Here is a 17,448-nt window from a genome sequence, read left to right on the forward strand (position 1 = left end):
AGGTTAAATTTTTTCAAGCTTGAAATCTGCATTCGGATGCGGATCCCAAATCGTCATAATCTTGGTGACACAGTGTTGCAAGAGAATTGCCTTCTAAACCTTTAACCGTCCTTGTCTTTGATTGCGCATTGCAATATTGTTCCTTACAAAGTCCATTCCGCGCGCTCCTGCCAGGACACAGTTAAATAACAACCCTTCCCTTCCGTTGGTGTACAGGTTGTAGATGTTAAGGTGGGTCAGGACCTGTCTGGTGCCCCCAGCAAGGGACTCTACGTTGAGGAAGTGGTGGTCACAGCCTCGCGCGGGGACGAGGTCAAATTTCCATGTCACTGTTGGACTGGTGAAGACGATAAAATCACTGTGGAACACGTACAGCAGACTGAGGAGGTGCCTCTTGGTAAGTGTGTTAAAAAGCGGCTATGAGCGTTTTGATAAGTATGTTTACTTAACGCACTGACAGTTTTGTTCTAGCAACTTTACTGGGCACAGACCCAACCTCGTTTCCAAGGTTCTCTCCGACTCGTTCCCCAGTGCGAGACTGAGAGAGGCGTCTCCGTGTGACTGAACATCCCTTCGTAAAACTAGCCTCGCTATCCTCGCTGCAGTTTCGTCTTTTGTGCTATACGGGTTAACGCTTGTCGAAACGTTTTCGTAAGTCGATGCACACAAAACTCGTTTTAAAGCCCTAGTTGTAACAGGGTGGTAAAAATGGCTGTATGCGCATCTGGACGCTGACCTATTTTGTTTGTCGTGCAGATACAACATACCAAGTGACTTTCAAAACTGGTGACAGACCACACGCTGGAACAACAGCTAAAGTTCAGTTTGAACTCCTGGGCGACCAAGGTAAAACAGAGCCTATCTTACTCAGTGAAGACCGAAGTCTACGTCTTTTTGACAGAGGAAACAGTGATAAGTTCAAAGTGGACACAAGGGATGTTGGAAAGGTAAAATACTAAATACATAGGTGAATCTTAGTTTACATTTTCTAGTTATTAAAGTAACTTCTCTGAATATTAAAAGGGCGTAGCTGTCTTGCAGTCGGACGCCAATACACTGAATAGTTTCGGAAAAATAGGTTTGGCTTTAGTAAAAGTGATTTAATTTACGTGATTCCAGATTGAGAAGCTTCATATCCGCCATGATAATTCTGGTCGGGATCCGGACTGGTACCTAGAGGAAGTTACTATTGATGTACCAGATAAAGGAGAACAGTACATTTTCCCCTGTCATCGCTGGCTCGTCGGCAGTCAGCGTGACGTGGTGTTACTTCCTGGTAGGTTTTATACATATTTGGTTTTTAGATAGAAGTGTCACGTTACCATGGTAGCAACATTTCTGGATGATCGCAATTTTCGCAACTGGCTTTCAAAAAATCGCCAACATTGCAATTTTTGAGATTTTTCGCAAACACATGATAAATCGCAATTTTTGTAGCTGCGTGCAAACCTGGACATAAGTGAAGCTCTTGAGCGCATAGGTTATAACGTGAATTTAAACTTTCAGCAAACAACTATGCGAGCATTTGTCGGAACTTTTAACCTTTCGAGCTTACACCCCTTTTTAAGTCAGGGCAAAATCATTGACGACTTAGTCATTCTAGAATACTGATATTACGTTAAGGTGTTTCGATACAGTTTTTCAGAGGCCATACCGATATTTTTCAATCGCCTTAAAAGTAGTTTTTACCTTGTCCGATCGCTATAAAATTTTCACCAGTAATTGGCTATGGATTGAAATTTGTGAAAATGTAGTTTTAAGTAAAATCGATATTACTATGACAACAGTAAACAAAAAACTTTGAAATTGATAAAAGCCGAATTTTGTGTGATCTAGACCTGCTGCTGAAAGTCCAACACTAGGAACTTAAAGTTTGGTGTTTAGCAAACAATCTCCGTAAGAAGTAAAAAATTCTGTATGTTTGAATTCGAATAAAACGAAAATATATTTCAAACCTTAAATTTTCAATAGCCGTGATAGGTTATGTAATAAAAACGCTATAAATGACTCAAATTATTCTTACGTAGCGTACGAATGATGCTTAATATCATGTTTTGATACTAGGAAATTTTGGTGTACGTTCGTTCATGCGATCTTGAAAACTAACCCATTTTCTCACCATCTGTATAAGTGCAACTTCATTCAGAATTTGGACTTTTAGCGCTTTCTTGTATATCTCCGAAACGACTCGAACGAATTTTTTTCAGATCTATTCACATAACCTTCATAATGTATATAAAGATGTCCGAAAGTCTCATTAAGATTGATTCACTGCAACACCTTAAAATTTCAAGACAAACCTGTCCTACCAACCGGTCAAAAATCTGCGTTACAACATTCACTGTTTTGACGTTATGCTAATTTGTCCAGAATAATGCGCACTATACATACCTCCATGACTAGTACATCTTAGTTTGAATTTATCGCATCTTTTGAATGTAAAATATTGGCAATACTCACACTGAAATGTACTAGTCATGGATATATGTATTGTCCGCATTAATTTGGAAAAATTACCATAACGTCGAAACAGTGAATGTTGGAGCGCAGATTTTTGACCGGTTCGTCGGATAGGTTTGTCTTGAAATTTCAAGGTGTTACAGTGAATCAATCTTAATGAAAGTTTCGGACATTTTTATATACATTATGAAGATTATGTGAATAGATCTGAAAAAAATTCGTTCGAGTCGTTTCGGAGATATACAAGAAAGCGCTAAAAGTCCAAATTCTGAATGAAGTTGCACTTATACAGATGGTGAGAAAACAGGTTAGATTTCAATATCGCATGAACGAAAGTACACCAAAATTTCCTAGCATCAAAACATGATATTAAGCATCATTCTTACGCTACTTAAGAATAATTTGAGTCATTTATAACGTTTTTATTACATAACCTATCACGGCTATTGAAAATTTGAGGTTTGAAATATATTTTCGTTTTATTCGAATTCAAACATACAGAATTTTTTACCTCTTACGGAGATTGTTTGCTAAACACCAAACTTTAAGTTCCTAGTGTTGGATTTTCAGTAGCAGGTCTAGATCACACAAAATTCGGCTTTTATCAATTTCAAAGTTTTTTGTTTACTGTTGTCATGGTAATATCGATTTTACTTAAAACTACATTTTCACAAATTTCAATCCATAGCCAATTACTGGTGAAAATTTTATAGCGATCGGACAAGGAAAAAACTACTTTTAAGGCGATTGAAAAATATCGGTATGGCCTTTGAAAAACTGTATCGAAACACCTTAAATCGACGGGCTAGTATTAAATTGAATGTCCTTGTTCAAGTTTTAGAACAGGACAAGACAAGTTTTTTTTTTTAAATTTATTATTTCGATATTTACGTTCTTTTATTTTTCCTTGGTGTTTTTAGCTGAAACAAAGGATTTATCGCAAGGTAAGGATGACTTGTCACATCTATTATTATTAATATTATTATCATTATCATCGTCGTCGTCGTCGTCGTCGTCGCCGCCGTCGTAGTCATCGTCATCATCACATCACCAATGGAAGGCTAGAACAAAGTGTTTTTTTATGCCATAAAAAGACAATCGAAGAATTTTGTTTAATGAAGAAAGAAAGCCTTGTTTGGCGTGACGTTTTTGAGGTGTGCTTTTCAGGAATCTTTCGCGGGTTTTACGCATAAGTAGATTGGTTAAACAAAAAAACCTCAATGAACCAATGGGAGGGTCCATTTTGCACAAACAACCAAATCTTTCGAGAAGGGACATCGTCTGGTTTAGACCGAAGGTATGTGCTTACGTGTAGATTAAAGAAGTGTTAGCGTGATGGACAGTCCCGCCAAAAAAACGAAAGGCAGGGACCATCGCCAAGTCTCCGTTCTAGGGAAGTGTCTGTTAAGGTCTCGGTAAAGGAAAACGAGGTGCCCACAGAAAAAAATTCTAGTCGCGCGAGTATTTTCGCTACAAAGGCAAGTTATATATCAAATTAAAGCTAAAAGACTAAATTACCTCATAAAAGATTATTTTACTTCATTGAATTTCAAAAAGCGCTTAAGTTTTTTGCTCTCGAACTCAGAGGAAATTTGCATATGTCTCGTATTAGAGGAATTATTGCATTTCAAACTAAAAAGTCGAATCTCGAGCGCGATTTAGGCAAAGAAACTGACATAAAATGAGTTACAAAGGGAAATCAGAAAATTCCTCACACCCTTTTTTAGGTCTTTTATCTGTCAATCAGATGCAATAAAAAGGAACTGAATATTTAACAACGCGAAAGGGCTGGAGCTTCAGCAGTAAACTCGATATCTCAGAGTTCGAGAGCAAAAAACTTAAGCGCCTTTTGAAATTCGATGAAATAAAATCTTTTATAAGGTAATTTAGTCTTTTAGCTTTAATTTGATGTATAACTTGCCTTTGTAGCGAAAATACTCGCGCGACTAGAATTTTTTTCTGTGGGCACCTCGTTTTCCTTTACCGAGCGACCTTAAGTTGACTATTGACTGTTTATTTAGCAGAAGTCGACTATCGTATCACAGTGAAGACAAGCGAGGAGACTAATGCCGGCACAGACGCTAATGTGTATCTACAAATGTTTGGTGAAAATGGAAAGACGCAGAACTTCTCTCTTAGAGAGGAAGGAGACAAAAGAAGATTCGAGAGTGGTCGAGTGGACAAGTTTCTGATCCGAACACTAGATGTTGGAAAGGTAATGTTTATAGTAGTCTCTTATACCGTTTGCTAGCTGGTAGCCTGCACGCCTATTCCTTCTGTTCAATGCCACCATAAATGGCCTCAACAGTGAACTCACCCTGCCACTAGAGCTCGTTGTTGGCGTATTCGAGGAAGATAATAGTGAGTTTACGCAACAGGACGGCAGAAAGAAGAGGACGGCAAAACGCTTGAGGGTGACAAACGTGACGGGGCTATTTCTTGTGTGTTTTGTCGGGAATTCACTTAACATTGATGTTTTTTGCCCTTCTACAAAAAGATCTGTCTAAAGGAATGTGAAGTTTAGCGGAATGTTTGTTCAAACAAAATTATTGTCTTTCCTCTCCCGTCCTGTTGCGTTAGTTCACTATCATGTGCTGCGTGTTGCTGGGATACAGTTTTGAACCCAGGCCTAAAAGCCGTGCCCTTGGTACAGCGGGCTTAGTTATGGCACTCGAAAAAAGATACGATAGAGAACAAGATAGACTTGTGCAGAAGTTCGGTCTACGGCCGCTTTCAAAGGCTTGATCAGGCAAAGCCTTCTTTTTCCTTCTCTCTCAAGGAGACAAAAGGAGGCTTTACTCGCGGGGTGCGGTGGATGATCTGTAAAAGTTCGTCTTCAGTAACTTGAATTAACCGTGCTGTTTTTATAGGTAAAGCAAGGATTGTAGTACACCCTGGTGTTTACTCCACTTTTTCATATGATATTTCGTGCTTTGTTGCATTTAAATTAACCCAGTCCTTTAACTTCCAAGAATGCAGAAAATTATCAAGAAAGAAAGAACCGACGCATTGTTTTGTTGAATATCAAATAACAAAATGATATCACGAGACTCTACTCTGTCCTTAAGAGGTTTCGTTTGAACCGTCACAGTTAGGATTCGTCTAAAGACTTAAAAAGTTAGAACTACATGCTAAATAAATAGTACTATATGAAAGTGCTGCTGAAGAGGTTTCATTTGAATGGTCACACCATAGGATTTTATCCACAGACTCAAAAGTTAGAACTACTTACATTTTGCCAAGTGTGTTCGTAATTGACTAAGGAGAAACAGGGTTGACGTCTGTTCTCTCGTTCCATATCTAGCTCAGTTCTGTTCGTATCAGCCGCGACAACAAGGGTGTTAAGCCCGGCTGGTTGCTCGACAGAATCACTATTGATGTGGACGAAAAAGATGAACACTATGTCTTCTACTGCAACCGCTGGATTGGAAGCTCGGATAACGCGGTGGATTTTACTCCAGGTAAACAAACTTTTTCAATGGCGGATCGTGAGTTAGGGTCGGAGGAGTCGGGACCCCGTCAATATACCCGTCAGCGCAGACAAAATTATTTTATCACTTAACACAAGAGACAAATGTTTCTCATCTGTGTTCTTTATGATTAAAACATCACATGTACTGCGTGTATCCTTGGAGCATGGGTGTAGTAAAAAGAATTCCCCCGTGGGGAGGGGGCACTCAAGGGAAGTTTGGGTGGAGGTGTGCCACCGAGACCTTCAAACCCTGATCCTAATTAAGACAAAAATTTCGAGACCAATTATTTTATGATCCTGATTCGTTTCGTTTTGCATACAAATCGCCTCCCTTCTTCACCCTTCCCATGGTTCCTTGCGCTTCGTCACCAGTCGCTCGCGTTTTCGCTCGCCTCGATGCGAAACCAAGCGAAAAACGAAGCGCCTAAGGAGGAGGCTGCTTTTAGAGGCTTCCGGTCGACTGGTAGAGACACCTTGTTCAAGAAGCGAAATAGTGAATTTCTATACCCTGCTTAATCATAACTATGATAAAATTCTCAAATCTGATTGGCTATCAGCTGTCCTGATTTCAGCACTAAAAGGACAATGTAACAGGACAGTACGCGTCATGCCTAAGTAATTGGACAGTATGCGCCATCACGCGCGCTCACTTAAAAGGCTTTTTCTTTTCTCACTACTAGCAAAATTACCTGTGTTTTGAATTAAAAAAGCTTAAAAAATCACAAATTTTGTTATAGTTATGATTAATTGATAACAACTGCGCTACGCGGTCGTCCGATTTCGTTTATCACTCGTATGACTCACTCACCAATTGGACTCCACTGAGTCCTATTACCATTATTAGGACTCAAGACCCTGAAAACCATACCCTGTTTAGCGGCACATACCCACCTAGGCCAAATAGAGGAGTGAACCCTACCCCTCCCACCCTCGGGTATAAACTAATGTAACGGTGAGGAAGGGTAAAATCATTTGCTCTAACGGTGTGCACAAGTTGGACCCCCCTTAACTAAAATTCCTGGATCCGCCTCAGCTTATATTTCAGGCTATGTGTATTCTTGCAGGGTCGAGATTTTTAAGAGTTGTTTCATCAAACAGGGGGGAAGGGTTGGGGCATCTAAATTCTTTCTTGAGGATGGCGTTTAGGATTCTATGATTGAACATAAACAGTCAACTTTGAAGGTGTTTCTTTATAATATGGTAGAAAAACCATGCAAACAAACATGCAACTGATATTCTAACTATTAGTTTCTCATTATATTGTTATATCAAGCCGGCCGAATGAGATAGTACAACTAAATTGCATGCGGCGTGCTTACGATGAGGGTTAAAAAGTTCCCCCCCCCCCCTCCTCTCCACCTCCTTGTCTTGGAAGCCTACCCCACGACGCTGGATTTTCATAATAGTATACATATCCGAGGTTTATCTTTCATCTGGTCAACCTTGGACCAGTCTATTAAGTTTATAATAACGTCCTTACAAGGAGAGTTTTGACTTGACAGAAATAACCCAAGGGCTAAATAGTACACATATGCTGAATAGTTTATTATAATACATTTATGGTTTTGTTACAGAACAAGGCTCTCCGCGAGATCAAGAGGGAATGTACACAGGTAAGGCTTTCAACTGTATTCGTGATAACTTCATATTTATATTCATATTCATATTCATAAGACCTAACACATGTGCTTGCACCAGGACGGATACCTTTGAGGTAAGCACTGTGTGTCCGTATTAGAGAGGTGTCTATCTTATAGACAGGCAATTAAACGGAGTAAAGAAAGGCATGGTACCAACTCTAGTTATCTGTTTTAGCAAGATGTTCGTCTTACAGAGGTGTCCGTTAAGAAAGAGTTGACCGTAATTGTATCACTAAAGGACAGTTTGTTTGCGTTCTCTTTACGAAATCAAATTATTCAAATTTGTCGTAAAACCTGATGCATCATGCACATTGAGGGCGATGACCATTAACGGTAACAATGACAGTTTGTAGGACTGTCGTTCATAATTAACAAGTCCGTCAAGTTATTCAAATTTGTCGTAGACCTGATGCATCATGCACATTGAGGGCGATGACCTTTAACGGTAGCAATGACAGTTTGTAGGACTCATCGTTCGTAATTATCAAGTCCGTCACCGTTCTAGTGCTCCACTTAACTACTTGTTCTGTTTGTTGTAGTGAGTTTCAAAGTTGGCGAAGTCCTGGACCCCGATGTAAACCCGTTTTACCAGATTATTGGTCGACAGGGCGAAACCGACAAAATCCGCCTGCGAGAAGGTTACTCCACATCACATGTGTTTACCAAGGGGAATACATATAAAATGTCTGTCAAAAGCCCAGATATTGGGGAGGTATGTATAGGGAAATACAGGAATCTTTCCGTGCTATTTTTGAGGGGATTGTCATTATCGCTGATGAAAAGATTTTGCATGAAAAACTTCCCAAAGTATGATATTCATTAGTAAGAAAGCCAAACCAGGGAGAGTCAATGCAGAATTTAATTTTACGTGCCGAATTTTTTTTGTGTATCATTTTCTTACGTCAGAAACAATGTTTTTTTAAAGTTGATAGTTTTCGGAGGGTTGAATTTTTCCAAGCCGTTGCACTGTGCTAAGTTCAGCCAAGAAAGCTGTCCATAAGCACCACTCAATCTCCCTAACCTCCAAAACTACTTCTTGTTATGTCCCAGTGAAATGAAATGTCTTAGACCCCGTTTACTTGGGTCCGAACAAATACTTGCACAGATCCGTCTTTCGTTCACACTGGACCCGCGGAACCGTGCAAGGTTTTGAACGGCATTTTGACGTGATCAGAAGAGGACAATATTTTTGACCGGTATGGTTCCGCTTTTACGCGGACTCGTGTATTCACCTGAACCGAGTAAGGTTTTGCACAGTTTGTGCGGTGAAAACCTGGAGTCTAGTTACGCGCCTTTGATTAAAATAAAAACCATTCCAATGCTGACACTGGCAAAAATTTGTACGGGCTAGTGTAATCGGTACTGTAACAGAATTTGCACGTTTCCGTGTAAACAGGTTGCGCAGGTAAAAATTCGTCCCTTCAAAAATTTTTCTGGACCGAGATATGTCTTAACCGAGATATTTTCTTCACGTGTTATAGATCACCAAACTTCGCATCGGCGACGATGGATATGGGCGTGGTCGGACCATGTTTGTTGAAGAGGTAACCGTGACGAACAAAGAAGGGGACACTGTCGTGTTCCCTTGTCGTTGCTGGCTCGGCAAAGATGACTCTAACTCGGCGATTATTAGGGAGCTTATCCCTGGTAAACCAGTCCCCGAGGAACCTGAAGGTAAATACCACAGCTGACAACTACAATAGTCATCAGATGGTCTTATATCTAACTGGGAACGGCAGCTTAAAAATGGAAAGGGAAAAAAGAACTGAAAATACTTGAAAGCGGGATGGAGGCGGGGCTTGGGTCGGACAGGGTAAACGTCGGCCCGTTTTGTTATATTTTCAAGTTTGTATCGATCTGGGAGAAAATTTATTGTATTAACGTTTTGTGAAAGTTTTCTCGATTTGGGAAAAAGTATGTTGTTAATTCCTGGAATATGTTTCTGTTTTGTAACGGTGATTTTGTCAAAAATGACTCTTGCACATGATTAGCCGGTATATATAGACACCGTGACCTCAGTTGACTTCAGGACGCTACTGTCCGGCGTTAATGAAAGTCGGAGAAACACAAAAACCTCTCTAGCGGTAGCTTGTCTTTGAAGGGTAAAGCTCGTTCGTTAACGTCTTCGCTCCTGCTAAGGGCTAGCACTCGGAACATCAGCAGTTAAATCAGATTACTACATCAACTCTTCTTCAGCGGATTAAACCATATTGTTGTATCCTTTTGCAGACATTTCGTATCATATGACCATCAAAACGGGTGATAAACCGAACGCTGGAACAGACGCCAACGTGTATTTCGCTTTATGCGGCAACAAAGGTGAAACGCCACGAATCGACTTACAGGACGAGAGACAGACCTTCAGGCGATTTGAGCGCCGCAGAGCTGACAAGTTTGTGATACAAACTGCTGATGTTGGCAAGGTAACAAAGCTGAAACACACGCTGCTTGCAAATTTAGGTTAACATTAGATAACATCGGATGAAGCCAGATTTGACACCTTATGAGGTTTACACAGCGCATTTTTCTCTGAACAGAACGATACTGAAACAGAACCCCATTTACCTTGTACAATTGCTGAAAAACAAAAAAAAAGAAAAAAAACAGAACTAGGAAGCGCCACTTATTAGAGAACATTCTGGATAGTTAAATACTTATCTGCAGTGATTAGGGTTAAGCACTGAGCTAAAAACGGTCAGCTTTCAAGTATTTTAATGGGATTCGGCATACCATGGCGTTCATGCATGTGTATATCAAACATTACTGGATTTGACAGCTAGTCCTCGATGGTGTAGTGGATGTGAATGTAGGTTATGAAGCAAGTGACTCGGGCTCGAAGTGTTGTGAAACGTTAGAATGCTTATGATTGTATTTTCTTATTTCATTAAATTTTCAGTAGTTGATAAAATAAGCCATTATCTCGCCACCGCTAAAACAGATGTTTAGATTGTAACAGGAAATATCGTGGGATAAGATAATTAGAATTAATCAATGTTGTATTTAATCGGGTATTACTAGCGTAACCGCACATAAGGATTAGCACCATGATTGTCAAGTAAACCCACGCTTAATAGGAAATTAGTTGAAATTAGTGCCCACGAATCGATGTTAAACGTGAGCAAAGAACTTGGACCGCATTTGATTATTGTGACCACGCCGGAATTACGCATCTGGGTGTGGACTTCCTTAGCTAATATACGCAGCATTTTTGTAGAATTTAGTTAGATTGAAATTGATCGTAGAACGGAACGTGTAATGTTGAATTAGGAAGAATAAAGTCAGATTTGTACGAAAGTATACAGTCCTCGATTGTTGAACCAGCGTGTGCGGAATCTCTCTCTATCGCAAGTGGGAAATTCTGCGAAACCTGGTCCTTCGAGCCGGATAGTGAACGAAGATGAGTGAGCTCAAAAACAAGAAAAAGTCAAGATCGGGCCACAAGAGTTACTTGAAGCACGCCTTGAATAAAGTGGACGAATGCCTTGCCGATTACTCCCCAGAAAGAAAGGATGAACTGGCTCAGTGGAAAGAATCGCTACAAGAACAGCTACAGAAAGTCACAACCCTGAGCGATCAAATTTTAGCTCTGATGGAGGCAGATGAAGAGTTGACCGACGAAGATTTGTCTACAGAGTTGATGGACACCAACACGTTAAAGTTTGACGTAAAGATGCGTTTGTCTGCCATAGAAAAGATTGTAACCGCGAATGTTGCTAACGTTACGAATGTACCACCGTCGCTGCCTAGCCCCTCCGCAGATTTGCACGCCAATCAAGCTCCATTCAATCCATGGCCGGTCCCGCAGACTGCTACAGTTCGAGCGAAATTGCCGAAACTCGAGGTACGCAAGTTTGGGGGAAACATCAGCGAATGGCAGGAGTTTTGGGACTCCTTTGAAAGCGCTATCGACCGAAACGAGACATTGGCCGAAATAGATAAATTCTCCTATTTGCGAGGCCTCCTGATCGAGCCAGCGCGGTCGGCGATCGCAGGATTTTCCCTCACTTCAGCGAACTACAAAGCCGCGATACAACTTCTAAAGAAACGTTACGGTAAACAGAAAGTTATCCAGAGAACATACATAAACGACTTGTTGAACTTGGAGCCAATTTACGGAGAACGAGACACACAGCGATTGAGGACAATGTATGACGTTGCCGAGACAAAGTACCGGGCATTGGAAGCGCTTGGCGTAGACCAAGAGACCTACTCCGCCATCGTGGTGCCGTCGCTGTTGGAAAAACTACCAGAGCAGCTCCGTTTGACCATCACAAGGGGAGAGGACCATCACGAATGGAACCTGGAGCAGTTGTTGGACGTCCTGGGCCACGAGGTCGAGCTGCGAGAGGAGTACAACAGAAGCGCACGACACGCGAGGAGCTCTCGTGACGAATCAGTGAAAAAGAAACACACCATGCACACTGGAAAACAGGCGAATTATCAGAACTGTGCGTTTTGCTTAGGAGGACACAAACACGAGGATTGCCAAAAAGTCAAGAACGTCAGCGAGCGTAAGCAATTACTAATTAAGTTTGGTCGTTGTTTTAGTTGTATTCGAAAGGGACATCTTTCTAAAGACTGTAGAGCTAATTTAACTTGTAAGTTTTGTAAAAGGAAACATCATTCGTCTATTTGTAGTGCCGAATCCCCAGGGGAGGGGGGAGCGTCAGAAAATGAACCAAGTAACGTTGAGTCAGTGGGCAATAGTATGCACATAGAAACCGGGATAGTGTTGCTTTACAAACGGCACAAGCTCAAGTAGCAGGGAAGGGCAACGCGCGAATAAGAGTGCTTTTTGATACCGCTAGTCACACGTCTTTTGCTACGGCGCACGTGGCGCGAATGTTTAGTTTAGAAACTCTCCGGAAAGAGTGGCTCGCTGTCAACACCTTTGGGCAGCGAGCAGCGGGTTCAAACTTGAGGGACGTAGTCGGAATGCATTTGACCCCAGTAGGGGGAGGGAACGCAATTTATGTCGAAGCTTTTGTTGTTCCCGAAATCTCGAGAGTTCAGAACGAGCATCTGGAATTAGTGCGTGGGAACTACCCTCATTTGGCAAACATATGGCTCTCTGATGTTTGCCAACACAAAGATCAGTTAGAAATAGATGTCCTCATCGGGGCAGATTATTTGTGGAGTTTTCAAACTGGCAATGTTGTTCGAGGAGGTGTAGGGGAACCCGTAGCCATAGAAACGCAATTGGGATGGGTTGTTTCTGGTCCCTTAGAGTCTAGTCAGTCGACAGATAGAGAGCGAGCAGTTAGTGTAAATATTATAGGAAGAGATAGTACAGTTCCAGGAAGGTTAGAGCGAGATGTTCAGGTTCTTTGGGATTTAGAAACGTTAGGAATAACAGAGAATGACGGAGTGTACGAGGAATTTGTAGACAACATTACGTTCAACGGAAAGAGGTATTCAGTAAAGCTGCCGTGGAAGGAAGGGCGTGATGTTTTAGACAGTAATTACGAATTGAGTTTGTCACGCATGAAAGGACAGGTAAGAAAGCTTAGGAAAGAGCCAGAAGTGTTGAGGGAGTATGACTCAGTTATCAAAGAACAGTTAGCTTCAGGAGTGATAGAAAGAGTGGAAGAATCAGGAAAGGCGGATAGAGTCCATTATATCCCACATTTGGCCGTCATACGCAAAGAAGCCAGCACAACCAAACTGAGAGTGGTGTATGACGCGTCAGCAAAATCAGGTAAGGAAAGCGCATCATTGAACGACTGTTTACACAAAGGACCGTCTCTTACCCCATTGCTGTTCGACATATTGTTGAGGTTTAGAGAGAAAAGGGTAGCACTGATTGGCGATATAGAAAAGGCGTTTTTGAACATTGAGGTGGATAAGGAAGACAGAGATTTCCTGAGGTTTTTGTGGCTAGATGGCGTGAGTGACCCCTCAAGCGAGATTGTCGTGTATCGTTTTTGTCGTGTAGTGTTTGGTTTAAACGCGTCTCCTTTCCTTCTGAATGCCACGCTTAGACACCATATCTCGAAATTTAAAGATGAAGATCCAGAATTTGTGAGAAGAATGATCGAAAGCTTTTACGTAGACGACCTGGTGACTGGCGAGGACAACACTGCTAAAGCCTTCACGTTGTACGAGAAGTCCAAAAATAGGCTAGCGAGTGGAGGGTTCAAATTGCGTAAGTGGATGACTAACGACAAGGCGTTGAAAGATTTAATTGAGCAAGATGAGAACCGGAAACCAGAAAACGCAAGCGTGACAGCCGAAGAGGAATCTTTCGCGAAGTTCACGCTAGGATCGGAGGTGAGTAAAAAATGTCCTAAGGTTTTGGGCCTTCCGTGGGATTTTGAGAATGATGTTATCCACTTCAACTTCGAGAAGATTGTGGCAAAAGCACAAGAAATCCCACCGACTAAGCGGAACTTGCTAAGTGTTTTGGCCAGCATGTTTGACCCTCTAGGAATTATAAGTCCCGTCATTGTGTGCATGAAAATGTTGTTCCAAGAGTTGTGTCGGGATAGTATAGGCTGGGATGATGAGCTCAATGGCGAAGCTAAAAAGAAATGGAACGATTGGGTTTTAGATTTGTCTAAGATTAAAGGGATCGCGATTAGTAGGTGCGTTTACGATAGTTTAAAACAAGAGGTGCTTGAGTGTTACTTGCATGGTTTCGGCGATGCGAGTAACAAAGCGTACTGCGCTGTTGTTTACTTTGTTTACCGAACGTGGGACGGAGTTCACGTAAGATTGTTGACTTCGAGGTCGAGAGTGGCACCACTAAAGGAACTGACTATCCCCAGACTAGAGCTTATGTCCGCGAGAATTCTTGCCCAGTTAATGAGCACGGTGAAGAATGCCCTAGAAGAACAAGTGACCCTTAACGGTACCAGATACTGGTTAGACAGTAAAACGGCAATCTGCTGGATTCAAAACAGGGGGGAGTGGAAACAATTTGTGAGACACAGGGTGAACGAGGTCCTCAAGCTTTCAGCTAAAGATGAATGGAGACACTGCCCGGGAGAAGACAATCCTGCGGACATTGGTTCAAGAGGAGCGCTGGGTTCCAAACTGAAAGATGAGGAACTGTGGTGGAAGGGACCACCTTGGTTGACTCAAGAAGAGAGCAGTTGGCCAACAAGCCAGGCAATCACCTCTACGTCAGAGAGCCAAGAAGAAATGAAAAAGACGTCGACGGTAATGATTGTAGACGTACAAGACTCAGCCTCTGTTGCAAAGGTAGTAGATATTGAGCGACATGGTACTTTGAGAAAACTGCTCAGAGTGACAGCATGGGTGTTACGTTTCGTCCAAAATTCGAAACCAAGATGTGCGAAGAGAAAAGGTAGGTTGACGAGGGAAGAGTTGATCAACGCTGAAAACGAATGGGTAAAAGCAGCCCAGCAAGGTTTGAAGCGCCAGAAAAATTTTCTGAATTTAGAAAGGGTGTTAGGCCTAGAGACGGTCAGAGGCGTTCTAAGATGTTTCGGAAGGTTAGAGCATTCAGACTTAGAAGTAGAAGCACAGAAACCAATTATCTTGCCGAAAGATCACGCCTACACAACAAAAACAATCGAAGAATGTCACGAGAGAGTGCTTCACGGCGGCGTGAGAGAAACACTCGCAGAGCTAAGATCAAAGTTTTGGGTTCCGAAAGGCCGACAACACGTGAAGAAGGTCATTAGTAAATGTGTAGTCTGTAGAAAGTTAGAAGGGAAAGCCTATAGTACACCGCGCAGTGCAGCGTTACCAGAATTTCGAGTCACGGAAGCGCCGGCGTTTTCAAAGGTAGGAGTTGATTTCGCAGGGCCGCTTTACGTCAAAGAGCGAACCACGACAATGAAAAAGGTGTACATCGCGTTATTCTCGTGTTGCGTGACGCGAGCAATTCACTTGGAACTTGTAGAAGATTTGTCAACGGGAGCGTTTATCCGGGCTTTGCGGCGATTTGCAGGGAGACGAGGGACACCAGTTTTAATTATATCTGACAACGCCAAAACCTTCAAAGCCGCTGATAAAGCTCTCAAGAACCTTTTCAATCACCCAGAAGTCGCTAACGAATTGTCCGGCAAAATGATCGAATGGAAGTTCAACTTAGAGAGAGCACCTTGGTGGGGAGGGTTTTTTGAAAGAATGGTTGGATGTGTTAAGCGTTGTTTGAGAAAGGTGTTAGGTAACGCAAGACTGACCTTTGACGAATTGTTTACTGTGTTGATCGAAGTAGAGGGGACTTTAAACTCCCGGCCCTTAACTTACGAGTATGATGAAGCGGGCGAGGAAGTTCTTACCCCGTCGCATTTGATTTTCGGAAGAAGAATTAAAACAGTGCCAGATGAAATCGTGGAGGACGAAGAAGAAGGTGAGAGTAGATACGCTAGGAGATAGGAGCGTTAGATTAGCGCATTTTTGGAATCGGTGGAGGCGTGAGTACTTAACTGACTTACGCGAGTTCCATCGGACCAAGGTAAGTAAAGACCCGAGGTCTGTACAGATAGGTGATGTAGTCACAGTGTACGACGAGAGTAAGAGGCGTGGAGAGTGGAGATTAGCAGTTATTGAGAGTCTTATCAAGGGAAACGATAATGTGGTAAGGGGGGCAAACATTCGAGTCATTGCCAAGGGAAAGCCCTCGCGTATGTCTAGACCCGTTCAGAAACTCTACCCCATAGAAGTGCAAACCGAGATTCTACCCGAAGCGCCGCGGGAAAGTGTAAAAGAGGGTACAAAAAACCTTAGGCGCAACCCTAGACGCGCTGCAGCAGCAGATGCGCGTTGGAAAACTAACTTAATGCTTGACTCGTAGACGAGTCAAAGGGGGGAGAGTGTTGTGAAACTTTAGAATGCTTATGATTGTATTTTCTTATTTCATTAAATTTTCAGTAGTTGATAAAATAAGCCATTATCTCGCCACCGCTAAAACAGATGTTTAGATTGTAACAGGAAATATCGTGGGATAAGATAATTAGAATTAATCAATGTTGTATTTAATCGGGTATTACTAGCGTAACCGCACATAAGGATTAGCACCATGATTGTCAAGTAAACCCACGCTTAATAGGAAATTAGTTGAAATTAGTGCCCACGAATCGATGTTAAACGTGAGCAAAGAACTTGGACCGCATTTGATTATTGTGACCACGCCGGAATTACGCATCTGGGTGTGGACTTCCTTAGCTAATATACGCAGCATTTTTGTAGAATTTAGTTAGATTGAAATTGATCGTAGAACGGAACGTGTAATGTTGAATTAGGAAGAATAAAGTCAGATTTGTACGAAAGTATACAGTCCTCGATTGTTGAACCAGCGTGTGCGGAATCTCTCTCTATCGCAAGTGGGAAATTCTGCGAGACGAAGCATCCCAGTTCTGTTTATCTATCTTATTTTATATTACACAGTAAAGTTGGACTTAAGTTGTTCTTCCGGTAATTTAATTGAAAGAAACAATCTGGCTTCAGCCGATGTTACTTTATGCTAACCGCTAAAGACTCTTGTACAGTGTTGACGGAGCAACACCACAGAATCGAGATGAGAAGTCGTTACGGCGTTACGTGGCCATGGTAGCAAAATTTCCGGATTACAACAAAACGTAATGCTGCAAAATGGCAGGAAAAAACGAAAAATGGACATGCATGACTTTACTGTGCTTGATTGCACTCACACTATCCCTTACTTTTCTTCCATCGTTCGACAATGCAAATGGCCATCTCTGTCAAGAATGATTTTTCGAGATCCAGAAATTTTGCTATCATGGTAGCGTGACGTCACATTTCTCTCCTTTGTTGTAACTCTTTTTGAACGGTCACACTAAAGAACTTAGATCAATTTAGGTTTCTGGGAAACTGCCCACCTACCCCTCCCCTAAGCCATCATTTTGCCCTAAGTGAAAAGTAAGTGTTTATGTTAGCTTAGGG

General features: G+C 41.9%; 2 protein-coding genes and 1 pseudogene across 2 annotated transcripts in view; all 3 read left to right on the forward strand.

Moving 5' to 3' along the window:
* Window positions 1–17,448, forward strand: part of LOC140928761 (lipoxygenase homology domain-containing protein 1-like) — a 54,364-nt gene that overhangs the window by 23,832 nt on the left and 13,084 nt on the right. The window contains exons 26-35 of the mRNA XM_073378545.1: window positions 217–397; window positions 757–947; window positions 1,120–1,276; window positions 3,381–3,404; window positions 4,485–4,675; window positions 5,765–5,921; window positions 7,507–7,545; window positions 8,112–8,284; window positions 9,054–9,246; window positions 9,802–9,995. Of these exons, the coding sequence (XP_073234646.1) occupies window positions 217–397; window positions 757–947; window positions 1,120–1,276; window positions 3,381–3,404; window positions 4,485–4,675; window positions 5,765–5,921; window positions 7,507–7,545; window positions 8,112–8,284; window positions 9,054–9,246; window positions 9,802–9,995 (1,500 nt within the window). The remainder of the gene's footprint in view (window positions 1–216; window positions 398–756; window positions 948–1,119; window positions 1,277–3,380; window positions 3,405–4,484; window positions 4,676–5,764; window positions 5,922–7,506; window positions 7,546–8,111; window positions 8,285–9,053; window positions 9,247–9,801; window positions 9,996–17,448) is intronic.
* LOC140928757 (uncharacterized) lies at window positions 10,415–16,817 on the forward strand. Its single transcript, XM_073378542.1, has 2 exons — window positions 10,415–12,083; window positions 16,417–16,817. The coding sequence occupies exons 1-2, from the start codon at window positions 10,970–10,972 to the stop codon at window positions 16,464–16,466; spliced, it is 1,164 nt and encodes a 387-aa protein (XP_073234643.1). The 5' UTR covers window positions 10,415–10,969; the 3' UTR covers window positions 16,467–16,817.
* LOC140928753 (uncharacterized) lies at window positions 12,915–16,361 on the forward strand (annotated as a pseudogene).

This window comes from Porites lutea, chromosome 2, assembly GCF_958299795.1.
Source record: "Porites lutea chromosome 2, jaPorLute2.1, whole genome shotgun sequence".
NCBI classification, from domain to species: domain Eukaryota; kingdom Metazoa; phylum Cnidaria; class Anthozoa; order Scleractinia; family Poritidae; genus Porites; species Porites lutea.